At 56.4% G+C, this 20,914-nt stretch overlaps 1 protein-coding gene across 1 annotated transcript; it reads right to left on the minus strand.

Annotated features, from left to right (window-relative positions):
- Positions 1-2,258: 2,258 nt before the first annotated feature.
- Positions 2,259-12,310, minus strand: GABRD (gamma-aminobutyric acid type A receptor subunit delta). Its single transcript, XM_061161244.1, has 9 exons — positions 12,246-12,310; positions 6,655-6,767; positions 6,282-6,349; positions 5,976-6,196; positions 4,825-4,907; positions 4,040-4,177; positions 3,266-3,421; positions 2,864-3,075; positions 2,259-2,543 (listed from the first exon to the last, which is right to left on the minus strand). Exons 1-9 carry the CDS (start codon positions 12,308-12,310, stop codon positions 2,259-2,261), a joined length of 1,341 nt encoding a protein of 446 aa, XP_061017227.1.
- Positions 12,311-20,914: the final 8,604 nt, after the last annotated feature.

The following is a 20,914-nucleotide window of genomic DNA, read 5'->3' on the forward strand; positions in this document are numbered from 1 at the left end:
GAGACACAGGAAATGTGGATTCAATCCCTGGATGGGGAAGATCCCCTGGAGTAGGAAATGACAACCTGCTCCAGTATTCTTGCCTGGAAAATTCCATGGACAGAGGAGCCTGATGGGCTACAGCCCTTGCGGTCGCAAAGAAAGTCACCAGTCCCCATAAACAGAGTCCAGGCCCCCTCCCAGCCACCCCACCCCACTCCCAGCCCGGGTGCCCCTGCAGGAAATACTGCCCCCCTGTCCGACTCGGCTCCTCTCAACTGCAAACCTACATCCACCCCTGGCCTTCAGTCTGCTCGAGTCAACAGCACCAGCACAGAACTGCGTTTAAAGAGCATCAGCCCTTCCCATCCCTCTTTCCAGCCCTGTAAACACGTGGGCAGAAATAGCAGCCTGCAGGCTAGAGGGAGTGATTGCTGGCTGTGGAATCAGAAGGCTCCTGCCCGGGCGGGCCTCACTGCGTGGGTGCCCGAGGCAGTCACAAAGCTGGCTTTAAATAGCTCCTGTGGGTACGTGCAGCAGAAAGAGGGCAGCCTGGGAATGGTGGGGACAGTGCGGAGAGGTGGCGCCGAGTGGGCAGGGTCCAGGCAGCAGAGGGGGGTTGGCTCACCGGCTTCTGGAACCAAGTAAGGACAGCAGTTCCAGAAATCTTGGACCCACCTGTGTGGCCATCAGAGGTCATGGGGAAGGCAGGCCTTGGGGCAGAACCCTAGGTGCCAGGGTTGGGGGTGCTGTGATCCGGCTCAGTAGCTTCGGGGTGCCAGCTGGGCCTTGATGTCTCACCCCCAGGCCATGCTCCACCTTCTAGGAGGAGGGGGCAGTGACCCTGCTGGGCATGCAGGCCAGAAGGTACCCATCTGGGAGGTAGAGAAAAAGGTCTCACTGTCCTCATTCTCAGAGCTGGCCGGGTATGGCCTGCCACCCCCGCTGTCCGGAGTTGGCCTGGGGCCTGTGTGTCCAGGCTTTGCCTCCTGCTTTCTCCTGCTCCCACATGGGTCATGCTGGGGCCTGGGGGGGTCCCACTCCCTGGCCGATCCTGCCCCTGGGATGACCCTGCCCAGCGCTGCAGGCCAGTCCTTTAGAGCAGAGGCCCAGAGGGCAGCCCTTCAGGAAGGCATCTTCAGGAGGTAAGGTCTTCAAGCTGGAGGTGTGGGCCCTGGGAAGGTACAGGCCTCAGACACGGCTGTTCCTGTGGGAGCCCACTGTGGGCTCAGCTGGCCTCAGGGGTCACTCAGCCAGCTGAGCCTGCCCGTGGTGAGGGTCCCCAGCAACTGCCCCCAGAGCCTGGGGACACTGCACGTCCTGGGCATGTGTGCTGGCTGAGGGCAGGTGGCCCAGCAGGTAGCCTTTCTGATTCCCACAAAGTCACTGTCACATACCCGTCAAGGTGGCTTGGGGAGCACCTCAGGCCAGTGGGGTCGTGGCCTGGCTGCCACCTGATCACAGCAGAGCCCTGGGCTTGGCATTCCCCACCCTGCAGTAGACGGCTCACCCACAGCTGCCCCACGGTCGTCTCTGTTCCCTCCGGTGTGACAACCTGCTCTGCTCTGGTGTGGGAGCACCTGGAGCCCTTCTGAGAGCAGTGGCCCTGTCACCCTGAGTCCCTGGTGGCAGCAGAGGTGGGAGGGGCTGGGCGTTTGTGGGGACTTGGTGGCCACTGTTGTCCCAACACCATGTTCAGAAGGCACCATGGTGGCACCTTGCCATGAGCCTCAGGGACACCTTCAGCCCCCACATCCCAACCCGGAGCCCCTCTGTCCCAAACCTGTGGAACCCGCAGTGGAGGAGAGCCGTGCAGGCCACAGGAGAGGAGGCCACAGCCACAGTGTGAGCGATGGCCAAAGACTCCGTTGTTTTTTTTTTTTTTAAGACTCCGTTTTATTTCATGCTGGGACCCAAGGCCTGGGAATGCCTTTCCCAAGGTCTCGCGAGACTTGAGCACCATCCTCACCCGGCCTCCTCCCCCTCCCTGGTCCAGACCCACAAAGCCAGTCCCAGAGTCAGGATCCTTCTCCAGGTTGATGTGAAGCTCCCAGGGCCGTGCCTGCCTGGCTCCTGGGTCAGGCGTCTGGGCTGCTGGAGAGGAGGTGTCTGCAGACAGGGTCCTGGCAAATGTGGGGTCAGAGCCTCAGGGCGCTGAGTGAGGCCTAAGCTTTCCTCTCATCTCATCTGGCCCGTGGTCCTGCCTCCTCTGAAGTACTCAGAGCTGCCCAGGATCCTTCCCCCAGGAGGTCCTCGGCCGGTGAAGCCCCCCGTGGGCCTCACATGGTGTATGCGGCCCAGTAGATGACATTGACAGCGGCGAAGGCCGCGGGGAACACAGCACGGGCATAGATGTCAATGGTGTCCGCGTCGATGGGTTTGAGAAGCCCACGGAGGCCCCCTTGGACCCCCTGCTTCTTTGTCTCCCCTGTCTCCACCTCCACAGACCTGTAGGAGCCCATGAGGTTCCTGGGCACGCGGCAAGGCCGGCGGGACACGGCCAGTTCCTGAGTGACGCCCGCAGCGGAGAGGGAGAAGAGCACGATGGCATTCTTCACGTCCATCTGCATGGGGAGGGGGCAGGCTGAGCACCGGGAAGCGGGAAGCAGGGACCCCAACCCAGCCAGCAGGGGGGCCCAGACCCTGACAGCGAGGGGCAGGAACCCAACCCAGACAGCCAGAGAGACCCCCAACTTAGCCAGCAGGGGGACCCCTGACCCAGCCAGTAGGGGGGACCCCAACCCAACCAGTGGCTCCTGCTATGTGCATGGAGAGGGGGGCCGGGCTGAGCCCAGGACAAAATGCCCCCCACCCTGCCAGCAATGCTGGCCCTTGGCGGTGCTGGGGTGGGGGAGGGACTGTCCTTTGCCCTGCCCAGCCTCACCTCAGCCCTCTGCTCCTTAACCTTGACCTTGGTTTTCTGTTTCTTCCGGTAGTCAGCATTGAAGTGGGCAAAGGCATACTCCACCAGGGCGGCGAACACAAAGACATAGCAGATCCAGAAGTACACATCCAATGCCTTAATGGCCGACGCCCGTGGGAGGGAGGAGCGGGCGCTGACCATCAGCGTGGTCATGGTCAGCACTGTGGTGATGCCTGGGGGCACAGAGGGTGCCATCCCTAGAGCCCTGCCACCCCACCCAACCTGAGTGCAGGTCAGGCTCCTCTTTCCAGGTCTGGCCTGGCCGGCCTCTGCCCCAGGATGTGGGCCAGTGCTCAGGATGGGTCCAGGCCCGACTCCCACCCTCCCACCAGCTCCCTTGGAGGACAGGCCAGGGCCCTCTACCTAGAGACACCCTGGCAGGCACCGCTGCCTGGCTGATCCAGAAGGAGACCCAGGACATGGCGACCAGTAGGACAGAGGGCATGTAGGACTGGATGATGTAGACGCCGCGGTTCCTCCGCAGGTGGAAGTGCAGGCTGAGCCGGGGGAACTGGCCAGCTGCCGGAGAGCCCCCCACAGCATTAGCACCACGCCCACCACCCACAGCAGTGCCGGGAGAGGAGGGCTGGGGGAGCGTCAGGGCGACTGTCAGCCTCCGAAGGAAGGAGGGCCCTCATCCCCACCTCCCCGACAGCCTGATGGGTCAGGAAAGGGCCAGCCTTGCTGCGGGGCCACTAGAGGAAGGAGAGGAGAGCCCAGTGTGGCTGCTGGCAGGCCAGAACCCTTCCTGGGCACGGCCCCCCACCCCTGTCTCTCCACCCTCCCTGTACACAACTGCGCACCAAGAAAGAGCCAGTCTGGGCTCACTGACTCCAATGACTGCGCAGCAAGAGTGGGAAGGCGCAGAAGAGGCCAGGAGACAATGTACCCCCCAGGTACCCCCAACCCCACCAGATACCCCCCAAACCCTGGGAGGCAATGAAGGGCCGAGGAGCAAGATGGGGGAAACCTGACCTGGGCTTGCACTGCAGCCTGTCCCGAGCAGCTAGGCCAGGCACGGCCTGCACCGACCAGCAATTTTCTAGCTGCAACCTCGGGGCCCTCAGAGCTGACTAGGGGCCCCATGGAAAGCACTAGAAAACTAGCAGTAGGGCTCACAGGAAGAGACCACATTACCTGACTTGAAGTTCATCAGCTCTGTGGTGAAGCGGTAGCTGGTGATGGTGAACTGGGCTAGCTGCAGCTTGTCCAGCCCGTGGATCTGCTCCTGGTTCTCGGACCAGTAGTAGACGATGTCCTCGGATGAGTAGCCGTCTGCAGGAGAGGCCGTGGATGGGCTGCAGGGCCTGGAACGCCCTCCCCAGCCCCTGGCAGCCCCCTCCCCAGCCCCTGGCAGCTCCCCTCCCCAGCCCCTGGTGGCCCCTGCAGGACTGCCCTGGGTCTGATACACAGACACAGGGAGCAAGCGGCCCGGGACCACACCTGGGGCCTTGGAAAGGTGGGCGAGTCCAGAGGAGCTGGCAAAAATGCAGGCCACCCTTGCCAGGTGGCCCACAGGAGCCACCATACTGGACAATGACATACATATCTGTCTCATCTGGGCTCTGGGGCTGGCTGTCTAGGGCAGAACACTGACCCAAGGAAGGAGGGCCAGGCTGCTCCCTTCTCTTCCTTATGCTTCTACCCCCATCCCCACCCCACTGCCCCTCTCCCATGCCCCCACCTCTCCCCATGCACCCCCAGGCCAGCGCACCCCTCTCCCAGTGCCCCCTGCCTCCTTCCCCCCCCCCCCACCGCCACCTCCGGTGCGCCACCCCCATCCCCCACATGCACCCCACCCCCATCCCCCAGCACCCCCTGCCCACCTCCCCACCCAGTCCCCTTCCCCCACCTCCGGTGCCCTGCCCCCACCCCCACCCCCTGCAACCTCTCCCTCCTACCGGCAGGCCAGCCACACTCACAACTCTCCAGGTGCAGCATGCACTCCTGTTCATCCATGGGATACTTGGCCAGGTCCATGTCGCAGGCCACCGTGGACGTGATTCTGCCCAGACAACACCAGTCTGCCGGGGTGAGGCCAGCCCAGGGCCACGGGTGGCTCCCCTGCCCCCCACGGCAGAGATGCCCCTGCATACGGCCAGTGGGACCTTTCTGCGGGGGCAGTGGCCAGGTTGCCTCGGGTTTTGTCAGCAAGCTGCTGACATCTGGGCAGAAACTGTGGCCACTTTACAGATATTTGCGGGTCTCGCTTCAGGGATCAATAACTGGATTTTGTTCACTTTACTCATCCTTCAGAACACCTGTCTAAGTCAGGAGCCAAGAAGGCAGGTCCACCCTGAGTGTCCTCCCCCTGCCTATCACAGGGGATGGCTTCAAGGTGTCCCCACTGACCCTGCAGCCTGGAAAAAGGCTGATTTTCCAAGAGAATTGAGGTTTTTGTGTAAATCTCCTAATTTTTAAAATGTTGGCGATTAAGTCCACTTTTAAATGGCATGTATCAGAAAACAAACAAATGCACATACACGTGTGTCCACAGCAGCACAGCTGTCCATTGATGGAGAAGTGGATACACAAACTGGTGTGTCCACACAATGGAATGTGGTTCAGCCATAAAGAGTTAGGAAATTCTGATAAATGTTACAGTACAGATGAACCCCGAAAACACTACACTAAGTGGAAAAAAGCAAACATGAAAGGTCACGTGGCGTAGGATTAATTTTGTGTGAAATGTGCAGAATTGGCAAATCTATGAGCTGGAAAGCAGATTGGCAGTTCTGGAGCCAGGAGGAGGGAAGAGGGTGACTGCTGATGGGGATAGGGTCTCCTTTTGAGGGTGAAGTGTGTTAGAACTGGCTGGAGGTGGTGTTTGCACACCGTGGGGAGTGTACTAAAATCACGGAATTGTTCACTTTTAAATGCTTGATTTGGTGCTATGTGAACTTCACCTCAATTTAAAAAGGAAAGGGCATGTGTTAGCCAAAAAGCGGCCTCTGCTGGCTGCTGGCCAGCAACCTCTGCTTCCTGCACAGCTGCTGGTTGTTGGGGATATAAATACCACCCCGTCCCCCCCAACCCCACCCCCAGCTCCCAGCGGCGCTCGCAGGCAGCCCACCGGATGCTGTAGAGAATCACCCCGTCGGGCTGCAGCCGGATGAGCTTGTTCTCCACGGTCACGTCGTGGAACCAGGCGGACTTGGCGTTCACAATGAAGGTGTCTGGGAGCCACAGCTTGTCCACGAAGCGGCTGTCCAAGCCCAGGGTCTCATTGGTGTGGTTGTAGGACAGCCTGCTGTCACGCCAGCTCTGGTGCAAGAACACCGTCATGGTGTACTCCTGGGGGTGCAGAGGCCTGGCCGTCAGTCCCTCCGCTCCTGGGGGCGCACAGCTGGGGCAGGGGCGGGGTGCCAATGGGACCTACCATGTTCACCTCCGAGATGTGGTCAATGCTGGCCACCTCGATGGCGAGTGCCACGTTCACAGGGGGGCCTGCAAGGAAGGAGCAGGGTTGGAGGCAGGTTGGGCTGAGCCCAGGCCCCAGCATCCCCGAGTACTTGGCCAGGCCAGCAAATGCCCCCACGGGCAGGACAGGGAACAGCTGGGGGATTGGCAGGGGAGGCTGTCTTGGTGCAGACCTGCGCAGACCTGAGCAGACTCACCTTCCCAGCCGGCTTCCTGGGGACTGGTGCTCTGATGCGCTCTTGGGGACCCAGGGTCTGCCCCAGCCCAGAGCCCAGCAGGGTTCACATTATGGCTGGACCCAGGGTCTGCCCGAGTCCGGTAGCCACTCTCACCTCCAATACCGGGCCGAAAGTTGCGAGCGTAGCCCTCTATCAGGCCGTCCAGGTTTGGGAGCCAGGATATCTCCAGGTTGGAGCCAACATAGTCGCCAATGTCATTCATTGCCCTAGAAACACAAGGTCCACTGCTCACAGGCAGGGCACCAGGGACAGAGCCTATCCTGGTCAGCTAGGCCAGGAGTGGACAGGGAGAAGGCCCTCCAGGGACACAGGGACCCCGGGAGGTGCAGGACCCAGAACTCCTTGACCTCTTCCCCCACCCCCTCTCCCTGGCCCTAAGGATGGATGCCGGGTCAGGCAGAGGCCCCAGCCTCCCTCCATAACCAGACTGCACCTCCACTTCTGGGGTTCCTCAACAAGTTGGCCTTGGGGGACCCCATGAAGAGCACATGGCCTCTCATTCATCTCTGAGGGCCAAGTGTCCCGTAGGAGGTGATGGGAGAAAAAAAATGTGTGACCAGGAGGCTAAAGGCTGGGGGCAGGGAGAGACCCAGGGCTGGGCCGGGGCCCATGGGGAGGCCACAGTCTGGCTTCCAGCTCTGTCTGTCCCCTCCTAGGCAGGCCCCAGAAGTCCCTAAATTACCACGTGCCTCTGGGGCTCAGCCTGACCCTGGAGCAGCCGTGGGCCGTGTCCGCTGGTTCAGGTGAAGCCTACTGTCCGCTGGTGCTGGTGATATTTGTCCCTAGGGGTGCCGCACAGGGACACACACACACACAGGCATCTTGTGGCCTGGACACGCTGACTGCCGGGATGTCCCAGTGGCTCTGCTGGCCCACCTCTCCTCTGCTCACCTATCCTCTGGGGAACAGTGCCCCCCAGATTCATATTCACCCAGAACCCCAGAATGGAACCCTAACAGGAGATAGGGACTTGACAGACGTTATTAATTACAATAAGGTCATGCTAGACTAGGTGGGCTCTAAATCCAGGACGGATATCCTTACAAGAAGAGGAAATGGACATCCAGGGAGAAGCCACGTGCCCACAGAGGCGGGGGTCTGAGTGATGCGGCCACAAGCCAAGGGACACAGGGGACTCCAGCATTCCCAGGGGCTGGGGAGAGGCATGGACAGACTCTCCCAGCCCTGTCAAAATCTTGGCTTCAGACTTCCGGCCCCAGAATTACTGGAGGATAAATTCCTGTTACATCCCCCAGCTTGCAGCCACTGTTACAGCAGCCGTGGGACCCTCACACTCCCTTCCTCTTCCCGCCCACCGTGGGGGAGGGGCATTTCTCCTAAACCGGACAGTCAGAAGGAGAAGGGACATTTAGGAGCAACCCTTGAGTTTCCCCCTGAGTCACTTCCATCCCCTTGAGCAGAGAAGGCCTCCAGGTCATCTTGGCCAGAGCCTGGCCACTGCCCATGGGAGAGGGGACATGCATGACCAGCCAGTTCTGGATGAGGGTTGCAAGGAGCCTTGAGGCTGTTCCTCCCTGTCCCCGAGTCAGGTGTGGCTGCATGCCCAGGTCCCCACTCTGGGCCCTTCTGGCCACCTTGAGGAGACCCCTGGCCCCACTGGCCCCCTCGGGGCTGATCCCCACCCCTCCCAGCTCTGCCCTCACCCCAGCACCCCCAGGCTGCAGTGCTTCCTGACTCGCCTCTCCCATCTCCCCTCTTAGAAGCCTGCTTCATCTTCCAGACTTTGCCCTCTGCCCCCCCTCTTTCTCCAGCCCTAACTCTGACCACACCCACGTCTTCAAGCTGACTCCCCCCACCTCCACTGACCCCATCCCTCTCCTGGTCCTGCTCTTGGCCCTGCAGGAAGCTGCCTGGTTACTCCTTTATTCATCCACCCTTCATCTGGCAGGCGAGACCCTCGGTGCCGCCCTACTCCAGGGATGTGGCTGAGCCAGGCAAGGTCAATTGTGGGCCAAGCCCAACACGGTCAGTGTCCATGAGGGGTGACAACTCAAGGGCTGTGAGTGTGAACAGAGTCACTGAAAGGTGAGGTCAGGAGTCCTCTGGCTGGGGAGGCAGGGACAGCCACCCCTCACCAGCCCCCTGGGAAAAATGACATCAGAGCCCAAAGAGAGAGAGAATGGGAGTCTCAGGGATGGGAAGAGGTGGGACGCAGGCAAGGACTCCACATGGGGGGCCCTGGGAGGGGCCTGGAGGGCAGCGGGAGGCATTGGGCAGAGAGTGGAGAGGGGTGGACGGGGGGGGGGGGGGGGGGCCGGAGGTGGGGAACTGGTACTGGTGAGGGAGGGGCTGGGGAGTGTCCTGGGGATAAACTGGGGGCCGTCGTGGAGGTGTGGGAAGCTGGGTTGGGTTGGCCAGGCCTTGGAGACAGGAAGGGGCCTAGTCCAGACCAACCGGGGGGTGGTGGGAAGAGAGGGCCAGGAGCAAGCTCCACTGCAGTCGGTGGGGCTGAGAAACCCGCTGGACCAGCCCTGAAGCCATCCACACAGACGGGCTCAAGAAGCCCTGGGGGCTGCCAGGGGCTTGGGAAGCAACAGGCCGGGTGCCTATGCAGAGGCTGACCATGACAGGAGGACCTCAGCTAGTGAGCCCCGCGAAGTCTGCCCCACCCTGCAGGCCTACAGGGTCCCTCCAGGCAAGGCTGGGTGGGGCGTGTGGACAGGGCAGGTTCTTTGGTGACAAAGTAAAAGACAGAATTAACTGAAGCCCTGATCCCTAGTAAAGCACAATTAAAAATGCAAATGGAGGTCACCCTGAAGGTCGGATGTGAAGGGATTGAACAAGGCTTTATTTTTGGACCGGCCCAGATGCCATCTTGTGCAGTGGCTGGCCTACCTGCAGCTGGGCTGTTAGGAGACACCATCCTTCCTGAGCTCAGGCTGACACACATGTGGATACACCTGCCCTTGGCCAGGGCCCCCACATCCACTCAGGGGCACAGAGGCAAGGTCAAGGGCAGCACCCCCCTGAAGCTCACCAGAAGGTGTCAGGACCCCAGTCAGCCTCAGCCGTCTCCAGGGGCGAGAAGGGAGCAGGCTCCCCTGGGTCACATCTCTCCTGGGATGAGGATGGCTGTTTCGGCAGCTGTGAAGGGATGCTGGGCTGGGGCGGCCCGAGGGCCATGCTGCTCGGAGTCCTGGAGGACCCCGCCCACCACCACTGGTTCAGGCAGAGGCAGTGGGGGTGGGCCAGGAACTGGCTCCACTGGGGGGAGCTCTGCATGGAGTTAGAAAGCGGGGGCATCGACCTTATCCTGAGAAGGGTCCTGGCCAGCGCTGGCCTAGAGCTCAGAGACATGCCAGGCTCAAGCTCCTGAACAAAGCAGGTGCCTTGAAATCACAGGCAGCTTCCACCCTGGCTACCCCTGCTGTAGCCAGGCCCCGCCCTCTCCTGGCCTCACTCTCCTCTCCTCTCTCCTGAGAGAGAGCCCAACCCATCACTTGTCTGTGTCCCTGGGGACTGGAAGGGAAGGTGGGCGTAGCTGAGCAAGGCGGCAGGTGCCCCCCAGGAGCCTCCCCCGTGCACATGAGAGCCCACAGATCCCTGACAGCTCTGCTTCTAGAGCAGCCACCACCGTGCTGGCACCTCAGTTACCAAGGCAAACACCACAATGCTCGCACGGGAGGTGAAGGCGGGCAGGAGCCGCAGGCGCAGCTTCTCCAGGGAGACGGAGGTGCCAGCAGCTGGGGAGGCCACCCACTCAGGTGTGCAGCCGGCAAGCTTGGGTGGCCGCTGTGTGAGCCGACCTTCAAACTCAGGGACGCACGGCCTTGACCCGACACACAAAGTCTGTGAGGCTCACCCCCTTCTCATCCCACCAGAAGCCCTTGGATCTGGCTTAGTAGCTGCAGCAGAGAGGGCCTTCCCTTGGCCCCACGGCCCACCCCCACACTGCCCCGGTGGGGGGAGGTGATGAAGGAAGTGAGGACACTGTTCCTCTGGTTTTTGAGCGGAGGGACACAGAGCAGATAGGAAAGGAGGCCTGAATGGACGAAGGCCCCCAAAGCCTGGAGGTTCTTGTCCCAACTGGGGCCTCAGCCTTCCTGCAGGCAGACAGGTCCCCCTCACCCCACAACCTAGGATCCAGATGGGGCCAGAGTTCAGAACACTGGTGAAGGGCGATATGAGGCACTTATGGATTTGGTTGGGAGAAAGAGGTGTTTGGAGAATTTCCCAGCAGGAAACATGTAAATATGCCCCATGAGTAGCATGAATAAAGACAAAATGAGCAGGGCAGGCTTTGCTGCCAGGTGAGTTTTGGTGTCAAACTTGGGTAAAGACTTGGGAGTTCAGAGCAGCTTGTATTTCAGAACTGGGGCTACAAGACTGGGGGCTTGAGCCAGCAGCTGACCCCACCCAGCTCCCACATCTGCCCATGGCCACACCAGGACACTTTGTCCTTCCTGGGACCATGAAACGGGAGAAGAGAGAGGAGAACGGCCCATCGGGCTTGATAAAAACAAGGCATGGGACAGGGGCCACATCAGCACTGCCTGTGACCTCAGCAGGATGTCCGCCTCTCCAGCCAGACCCAGGCCCTCCTGACTCTATGCCTACCCACCAACAAGGAAGGTAAGACCACACACACACACAGAGTCATGCTACATGTTGACCGAGCACCTACAGCCAAAACACAGGTCAGCGTTCAACCATTTCTAGCTTTTAAAGTCTGGGGCATCAGCTGGTTGACCATGAAGTCTGGAATGCTGGGGAAGAGGGTGGGGAGAGCTGGCTTTGCCCTGCTTTTTCTGCAGCCCTTGTACCCAGCTGATTTTCAAAAAGGCCCCTCAAAGGTGACCAGACTCAGTGCTCAGGACACTGGGTGACCCGGGGCCCACGTCAAGTCCAGCCTGCAGAGATGCAAAAAGCGAAGCTGGGACTGCACTGGCCCTGGGAGCCAGCGAGGGAGCCCCAGCACAGGGACCTTTCTTAGCCGCTTCCCTCTCTAGGGCAGACAGGGCACCTCATCCGCTCTCCTGACAGAATTAAGGAGAAATCTGGAGTCTCTCTCCTGCCAGGGGCACCTGGCTCCCCCGCTCGCATGCTCTAGAGTTGGGTGGCATTTGAAATGGCCCCAGAAGGGAGACCCACAACCAGACCCGCTATCAGGACGCGCCTTCGTGTCCACCCCAGACTGCTAGCTGCACGGAAGCTGCTGCGGGAGCGATGCTGTCAGGGGAAGGGGCACAACCTGCTCCCCGTGTTCTCAGGACCCCTCCTTTCTTCCATGCTGAGCGCTCAAGCCGCGCCTGGAAGGACAACAGCCAGCCAGGGACCGGCCAAGTGGCGGCCGGGGCCGAGGAACCCGAGCTCAGCAGGAGAGCCCCGGCTGGGGAGGAACGGAGAGCTGCTGTGACGCCCTCGACCGGCCCCGCGGTCGGGTTCAGCACCGGGACGGCGGACAGCACCGGGGCAGCCGGAACCTAGAACACGCAGCTGCCCGCGCCCAAGGGCATCGTCGCGGCGAGTTTGGAGAGAGGAGGGCCGGCGCGGGGAGAGTCGTGGAGGAGGGGATGGGGGCAGACACGGTGGGAACCGGTGGGCGGGGGACAGACCGGGGCCCTGAAGACCAGGTTTCGCGCGGGGCTCCATCTCTCAGCCCGGGCGCGGCGGCGCGGGATCCGCACCGAGGGCGGCCGCAGGGCGGACCGGCTCTCGCTCACCTGGCGCCGCGGTGCTGCGCGCAGAGCAGCAGGAGCGGGGGCAGCAGCCAGGCCAGCGCGTCCATGGCCTCGGCCGGCGGTGCGCTGGGCCGGGGGCGGCGCCGGGGTCCGGCGGTCGCGGGCGCTCGGGAAGTTGCTTCGCCGGCTGCCGCGGTGGCGGCACAGGCGGGTGGGAGCCGGAGGGCGCGCGGCGCGGGAGCGAGGGCGGACGGAGCGCGGAACCCGGAGCCGCCCCGCCCCGAACCGGGCCGCGCCCCCCGCGCCGGCCGCCCCGCCCCCCAACTCGGGCCGCCCCGCCCCGCCTGCCGCGCCCCGCCCCCTCTGCCAGCCCCTCTCCGAGGGCCGCAGTCCCGCGGGGGGTCTGGCACGCCCCGTCCGGTCGCCACTGCCCTTGCCGACCACAAACAGTCCCTCCGCGCGTCTATCCGGAGGCGACCCAGGCGAAAGACCAGCGTGGCGCGGCCTCCCGCTGCCGGCCAGATGCCTGCGGACCGACGGGCGCGGCCGGACCTCCGCCCTGGGAAAAGTTGGAGGTCGACTATTTGTGGGGTCACGGCCCCCGGGAGCAGGTTCGGGGTGACGAGGGTTCCAGCGCCTCAGAAGCCTCCACCTTCCACCCGACGAGATACCTACCCCCAACACGCGCAGCTCCTTCCAAAACCCTCAGGCCTGCGCCTCGCCCACCTAGGCTGGGTGGGTGGTGAGGGGAGCGAGGGTGGCCGTGCTGCCGTTCCGCTGCCCGCGGTTCTGCAGTCAGAACCCCGGCGCTGGTCGCCGGACGCAGGGACTTCTCCGCCTGGCCGAGCCAAGCTCCACCACACCTGCCCACATGCCGTCCGAGGGCAAGCGGAAGGGCCGGCTCTGACGTGATGACGCCCCCATCCCACCCCACCCCATCCCCACCCCCACCCCCACGGACCTGATGAGAAGGCCAAGGCCTCGAATTCTCTAGGATGACTCTTCTCAACGTAAAGCTCTGCAGTTTCCCCCAAAAGCTGACCACAGACTTTAATGGTTTGGTCTCGTCCATTAACTTCTGGACTGAATGAATATCATCTGACAACCGGAAATGAGCCTCTCGTGCAGTTCAGTCACTCAGTCGGGGCCGACTCTTTGCGACCCCATGGACTGCAGCACTGCCTGTCACCAACTTCTCTGTCCATCACCAACTCCCAGAACTTACTCAGACTCATGTCCATCAAGTTGGTGATGCCGTCCAACCACCTCATCTTAAAACTGGGCAAACTGGTCTGGCAGTGGGTTGGGTCCTGTGGGTGAATGTGGACATTTGGCTTGAGTGGGGGCAGAGTGGGGGGAGGTAGAAAAGGCTTCATTGCTGGGAATTTCCAGTCCTGAGGGCCACAGATCAAAGCTGAGACCCACTCAGCTTTCTCTGTTAAAGTCACCCAGACCTAAGACAGGCAGGCAGGTCCCAGCATAAATGCCCCTCCCTGCCCCCCCAACCCTGCCTCTTGGGAGGATCTTCTGGGACCTGGAAGTGCTGCCCTACTGTGCCTGTTATGGTGTCCTGGGTGCTTCTCTGGACACATTCCCACATGTCCTCCCACAGGCCTGATGGGAAGTTGAGAAATTAATCCAAGAGAAAGTGTGGAGAGCGGATCCTTTTCCTTATTCCTCCTCTGGATAGAGATCTTGTCTGTCTGCTTCTTCAAAGCAGCCCTTGGGTCTAACAGCCTCTGTTATGATAGGTGCTTAATAACTGTGGGAAAATTTAGGCTCAGAGTCAAGGACAGCCAGCACAGAGGGTGTGGTCAGACCTGCTCAGGGCTGCTCGGGACTGCACGGCGCCAAGTTCTGGTCTCTGTGCTGGTCCAGGCTCTGGCTCTTGTGCTTGGCCTCCTGTCACACTCTTTTCTTTTTTTTTTAATTGGAAGATAATTACTCTACAATATTGTGATGGTTTTTGCCGTACATCAACATGAATCGGCCACAGGTACACATGTGTCCCCCCATCCTGAACCCCCCTCCCACTCTCCCCACCCTATCCCTTTGGGTTGTTCCAGAGCACTGGCTTTGGGTGCCCTGCTTCATGCATTGAACTTGCACTGGTCATCTATCCTGTCACACTCTTTTCTTGGATCTGAGAAGATCCAGGTGCTGAGGGCCTCTGAGAAATATTGCTGACCTTGAATCACCTGATTCAGTTGGTTCAGAGTGAACCAGATTATTGCAGTTTTCTACATGCTCCTCTATTATCTGAGGCATAACATTAATACTGAGCTTTCCCCGGAGAACTCCCTGCACGGGCGTCTCAGCTGTAGCTCGGGGTGCTGGGTGCAGCATCTCTTCTGGGACTTCCCTGGCAGTCCACTGGTTAGGAGTCTATGCTCCCAGTGCATTGGTTGGGGGATTCTTCCCTGGTGGAGGGACAAGATCGCACATGCTGCGTGTATGTGTGTGTTAAGCCGCTTCAGTCGTGTCCGACTCTTAGTGACCCCGTGAACTGTAGCCCGCCAGGCTCCTCTGTCCATGGAATTTCCCAGGTAAGAATACTGCAGTGGGTTGTCCTTCCCTTCTCTAGAGGATCTTCCCAACCCAGGGATCAAACCCGGGTCTCCTGCACTGCAGGCAGATTCTTTACCGTCTGAGCCACTAGGGAAGCTACTGGAGTGCATGGTGCAGTCTAAAAAACAACAACAACAAAATAAAGAGCAATTGCCTTTTCTTCCTTGAGCCCTGGAGGAAGCAGGACTCAAAGCCAGGACTAGAGAAAGAGGTCAAGCAGTGCTCAGCACGCCTGCAGGCCCCATGACACCACACCTCCCTCCCACCTCCTCCTGGGGTGCCCGCTGTTCACTGAGCTTAAATCAAAATTTCTCCCCCAGAGTCTACAAGCTTTATTCCAGTTCTACTTTGCCCCTAATTGGTTTCAGCTTGGATCTCAAGAATGAGAAGCTTCATTGCTCCTTCCTCAAGAATCACTTAGTCACTCTCCTGAACCTCAGTCACAGCCTATGATGTGCCCCCTGTTGGTCTCCCCAGCCTCGTCTTCTGCTTCACCCAGACAAGCTCCAGATACCCCAAGATGAGGAAGCCTGTTCAGGCAGCCCCACCAAAGTTCAGGAAGCCAGGACCTCAGTGCTGGGTGGTCGGCCTGCTGCTGAGGCAAGCCCCAGGGAAGTGCTAACAGTCCACTTCTCCCCCCATTTTGATCATTCAGGAAATGACCTCAAGTCAGAGGTCTGGGAACTAGTCCCAGTCCTGCTCCTAACTGGCTGTGTGGCCTCAGGGAGTAACTTCTCCGGGCTTTGTTTTATTCATTTGCTGAAGGAGGGGCTGCTCAGCAATGGGTGTCCTGAGCACAGGTCCACATGGCTGAACCCGTTACAAAGAAAGGGACTGTCTTCACTAAAGACAGAGGTCTAATTTGTATGTGCTCAGGCTCTTCCACCTTCTCTGGAAAATAGTGTAGGGTCTCCCCATCTTTATTCACTCTGTGATTTTTTTTTAGGGGGGAAGTAGAACTCCACACACCATGTCTGACTGTGCTGAAACTTTCCAAATCAGTCAGACGAAGGGCCTCTGTCCACTTCAGGTGAGGTCTGTGCTCTTTGCCCAGATACATGATGGTCCCACCCCTGTGTCTGGACACCAAGACCACAGTCAGGGACCTGGTGTCCATGCCTGCAGACAGGAATAAACAGGAAGCCCGAATGGTGAGGCCTGTGGTCCCTGTGGGTCTAGTTAACTCACCCACACCCTCCCCTTCCTCTTATTTCACAGGTAACACGGCAGCTTCTCGGCTGCATGATGCATGCAGAGCGCTCTGGTTACAGTCTCCGGGTGTCAGCTTCCGTCCCTCCCTCCTGTTCCGTGCAGGGAGGCGTTCTGTTCTCCCCATATGGTGCTGAGCGGGGCATCACACACTTGGCCCTAGAAGGTGTGGAAACTCTGCTTCCGTGGTTGCCCCAGGGTCACCAACTCGACACTTATCTGGGTGACAAGACCACGGGGAAGTGTCTAGGGAACTGGGAAGTGTGGTTTGGGGTCTGCTTGACTCTTGAGATCCTCAGCCTGCTCCTGTTTTGCCCTGTTCCTTTGGGGTGATGGCTTTGCTGTTTGCTCTCAATGTCTGGGAAGCCATGGCACCGAGTCCAGAGCTTGGGCAGAGAGCTGGCCTGAGTCCCTTGCAGCAGCAGGATGGGCCCCGGGAGGTAGAGGTGAGTCATGGGGACCCGGGAGGGGAGACTGTACTTGCTAATTTTAAAATCCCTGCTTGATACATTGGTGACGCTGTTTTATTATTTTCCTGGGAAAATGCACCAAATAGAGGAGATGGCAGTGACACAGAAAAATATTCCTGAGCTTAGAGTGTAATTATTAATCCCATGATTTCCAGATGGAATTCATTCATTTGGAGAAGCAGAGACTACTTGGCAGAAAGGACCACATGCAAAATCCTTGCAGCAGCCTGAGATCAATGTCTACTCAAACAAAGGATGCACGAGGAAGCTGGGTTTCATGGCTTCTTTTAGTCATTGAGGCCCTGAAGACCAGTAAGTGATCAAACTTGACCATTTAGAGAATTTTTTCTCCACAAGATAAATAGATGTCCAAGTACAATTGCTCACATGTAGTGAGGAAAAGTCAGAATTCTATTCTCCTATCTTATGTTTTTTAAAGTGGAGATTCTTTCACCTGATGGAAAACACTAAACACAGATTAACACTACTGACAAAGTTCTGCCTATCAAGTGAGACTCAGCTTTAGGGGCCAGCAAGACTGAATCAAGGGCTTCCCAGGTGGCACTAGTGGTAAAGAATCCATCTGCCAATGCAGGTTAGACATAATACAGGCTGGCTTGATCCCTGGATCGGGAAGAAACCCTGGAGAAGGGCATGGCAACCCACTCCAGTATTCTTGCCGGGAGAATCCCATGGACGGAGGAGCCTGGCAGGCCACCATAGGGTCACACAGAGTTGGGCACAACTGGGCTAACTTAGCACGGCACAGCAAGACTGAATCAATGTGAAAGTCCTGACCGGGCTGCTGGCAGAGTGTCCCAAATGTCAGGCAGCTGTGCTCCCCAGACTGTCTGAGGAAGTCAACCTAGCTCCCTGAGCCTCTCTCTGCTCTGACATGCTGATCCCCTGGGTAGGATGTTGGAGAAATAAAAGCAGGAGGTTTGCTGTAATCTGTTTTTTTTTTTTGTAACCTTTTTCACACTTGATATATGGATGCTTTGATTAAACTTCCTCAAGAAAGGCCCCAACACAGATCAACATTCATTTAACCAACATCTAACCATTTAAGGAATTATTCATCTGACTCTGTGAAATACTGGTCTAGATGTTGGATCTGAATAAGATTTAAAAGGTCCCTGCCTTTAGTGGCCTCGCCTTCTAGGAGGAAGAACAGGGACAATCGTGAGTAAACAAACAAGCTACGATAAACCCAGATGGTGTATCAAAAAGCAGAGACATTACTTTGCCAACAAAGGTCCGTATAGTCAAAGCTTTGGTGTTTCCAGTAGTCATGTACGGATGTGAGAGTGGGACCATAAAGAAGGCTGAGTGCCAAAGAACTGATGCTTTCAAATTGTGGTGCTGGAGAAGACTCTTAAGGGTCCCTTGGACAGCAAGGAGATCGAACCAGTCAATCCTAAAGGAAATCAACTCCGAATATTCATTGGAAGGACTGATGCTGAAGCTGAAGCTCCAATATTTTGGCCACTTGATGAGAAGAGCTGACTCATTGGATAAGACCCTGATGCTGGGAAAGATTGAGGGTGGGAGAAGAAAGGGGTGGCAGAAGATATGTTTGGATGGCATCACTGACTCAATGGACATGAGTTTGAGCAAGCTCTGGGAGATAGTGAAGGACAGGGAAGCCTGGTGTGCTGTAGTCCATAGGGTCCCAAAGAGTTGGACATGACTCAGCGATTGAACAACAACAACAAAACAGACAAAAGAGATCATTTCAAGTATAATGCATGCTGGGAAGGAATCTCAGAAAGATAAAAATAATGAGGAGAATGATAAAAGTAATGAGGAGGGTAGGCAGTTCAGACAGGGAGGACCATCCTGAGGGGTAACATCTGAGCTGAGGCTTGGATTCGATTCTGTCCCTTCTGGAGGAAAAGGCAGCCCCATCCAGAGCCAGGTAAGTGTTCTGGGCAGAGAATGGAATGTGCAAAAGCCGCGAGGCAGGAGCAAGGCAAGGCCAGTGGGTCTGGGAAGGAGGGAGGGAGTGAGGGTTGTGGAGCAAGGTAGGCAGAAGCCAGGTCATGTGTGGTCCAGTAGATGCAGACTGTTATCTAGGTTTGTTTTATTTTTAGTCAGCTTTATTGAAATAGAGTTTACAGTGACTTCCCTGGTGGTCTAGTGGCTAAGAATCTGCACTCACAATGCAAGGGGCCCTGGTTCCATCCCTGGCCAGGGAACTAGATCCCACATGCTACAATTATGAGCTGGCACAGATAAATAAATAAAAATAAATTCCTTTTTTAGATTTTTTTGATGTGGACCATTTTTTAAGTCTTTACTAAGTTTGTTACAATACTGCTTCTGTTTTATGTTTTGACTTTTGGCAGCAGGCATGTGGGACACATGTGGTGACAAGATACAGCCTTGACGTACTTCTTTCCTGATTTGGAACCAGTCTATTGTTCCATGTCCAGTTCTAACTGTTGCTTCTTGACCTACATACAGATTTCTCAGAAGGCAGGTACGGTGGTCTGGTATTCCCATCTCTTTAAGAATTTTCCACAGTTTGTTGTGATCCACACAGTCAAAGGCTTTGGCATAGTCAATAAAGCAGAAGTAGATATTTTTCTGGAACTCTGTTGCTTTTTCGATGATCCAACAGATGTTGGCAATTTGATCTCTGGTTCCTCTGCCTTTTCTAAAACCAGCTTGAACATCTGGAAGTTCACAGTTCATGTACTGTTGAAGCCTGGCTTGGAGAATTTTGAGCATCACTTTACTAGCGTGTGAAATGAGTGCAGTTGTGTGGTAGTTTGAACATTCTTTGGCATTGTCTTTCTTTGGGATTGGAATGAAAACTGCCCTTTTCCAGTCCTGTGGCCACTGCTGAGTTTTTCAAATTTGCTCGCATACTGAGTGCAGCACTTTCACAGCATCATCTTTTAGGATTTGAAATAACTCAACTGGCATTCCATCACTTCCACTAGCTTTGTCCGTAGTGATGCTTCCTAAGGTCCACTTGACTTCACATTCCAGGATGTCTGGCTCTAGGTGAGTGATCATACCATCGTGGTTATCTGGGTCATGAAGATCTTTTTTGTATAGTTCTTCTTGTATTCTTGCCACCTCTTCTTAATATCTTCTGCTTCTGTTAGGTCCATACCATTTCTGTCCTTTATTGTGCCCATCTTTGCATGAAATGTTCCCTTGCATTTTCTTTTTCGATCCCTGTTTTGCAAAAAAAAAAAGAAATTTTGCATTTCTTTTTCAATCCCTGCTCAGGGAACTAAGATCCCATAACATGCATGTGTTAGTCGCTCCATTGTGTCCGACTTTTTGCAGCCCCATGGACTGTAACCTGCCAAGTTCCTCTGTCCATGGGACTTTCCAGGCAAGAATACAGGAGTGGGTTGCTGTTTCCTTCTCCAGGTGATCTTCCCAACCCAAGGATCAAACCCACATTTCTTGCATCTCCTGCATTGGCAGGTGGATTATTTACCATAGCACCAGACATGGCCAAAAAAAAAAAAGAGGTAAAATATACAAAACCTAAAACTACCCCTGTGCCCATTTTTAAGTGTACAGTTCAGCAGCAGGAAGTGCATTCACTTTGTGGTGCAGCCATCACCACCGTCTGCCTCCAGAACCTTTTCATCTTTCCAGACTGAAACTCTGTCACCACTAAACACTCACCCTAGACTTCACCACCCTAACTCCATTCCTGACAACCACAGTCTTCTCTCTGTCTCTATAAACTTGACTGTGTAGGTCATATGAGTGAAAACAAATAATACTTGTTCTTTTGTGACTGCCTTGTTTCCCTTATCATCACATCTTGGAGGTTCACCCATGTTGTAGCAGGTGTCAGAATTTCATTCTTTTCAAAAGGCTTAGTAACATTCCACCATATATATCTATCACATTTAATTTTAATATATTTATCGCATTATAGCCATCCATTGATGGACATTTGGATTGTTTCCAGCTCCTGGCTATTGTGATATGTGTAGTGCTTTTGTGAACATAAGTGTAAAAATATTTGTCCAAGTGTTTAATTTTAATTCAGTTAAATTTAAATAGCCACGTGTCCAGTGGGTACCATATTGAATAGTTCTAGACAATTTCGGTGGACAAAGCTAAGCAATACATTTTACAAATTATATTAATTCATACTAATATTTCATATCCAATTCCAGCAGTATAGGTTTTTCCATTTATTTTATATTTCTAGCTATTCTGTCAAGTGAAAAATAATGTTTCCTAATATTACTATGCTACTTATTTGTTTTACCCCACTTTATATAGTTCTAGAATAACAGCATCAATATTATTACAAAGACCAGGATCACTGGAAATAGTTTAAGATTTCTTTGCAACTCTTTTTGTCTTTAGTATACAGTCTATTAGGTATGCACAATAAGATTGTTGGGTTTTAAAGTCACTTGAAATTATCCTTTTCTGTTGGTTACGCCACCAAGCTGACATACAATTGGTTTCTTCTTT

The sequence above is a fragment of the Dama dama genome, chromosome 14, assembly GCF_033118175.1.
Source record: "Dama dama isolate Ldn47 chromosome 14, ASM3311817v1, whole genome shotgun sequence".
Taxonomy (NCBI): Eukaryota; Metazoa; Chordata; class Mammalia; order Artiodactyla; family Cervidae; genus Dama; species Dama dama.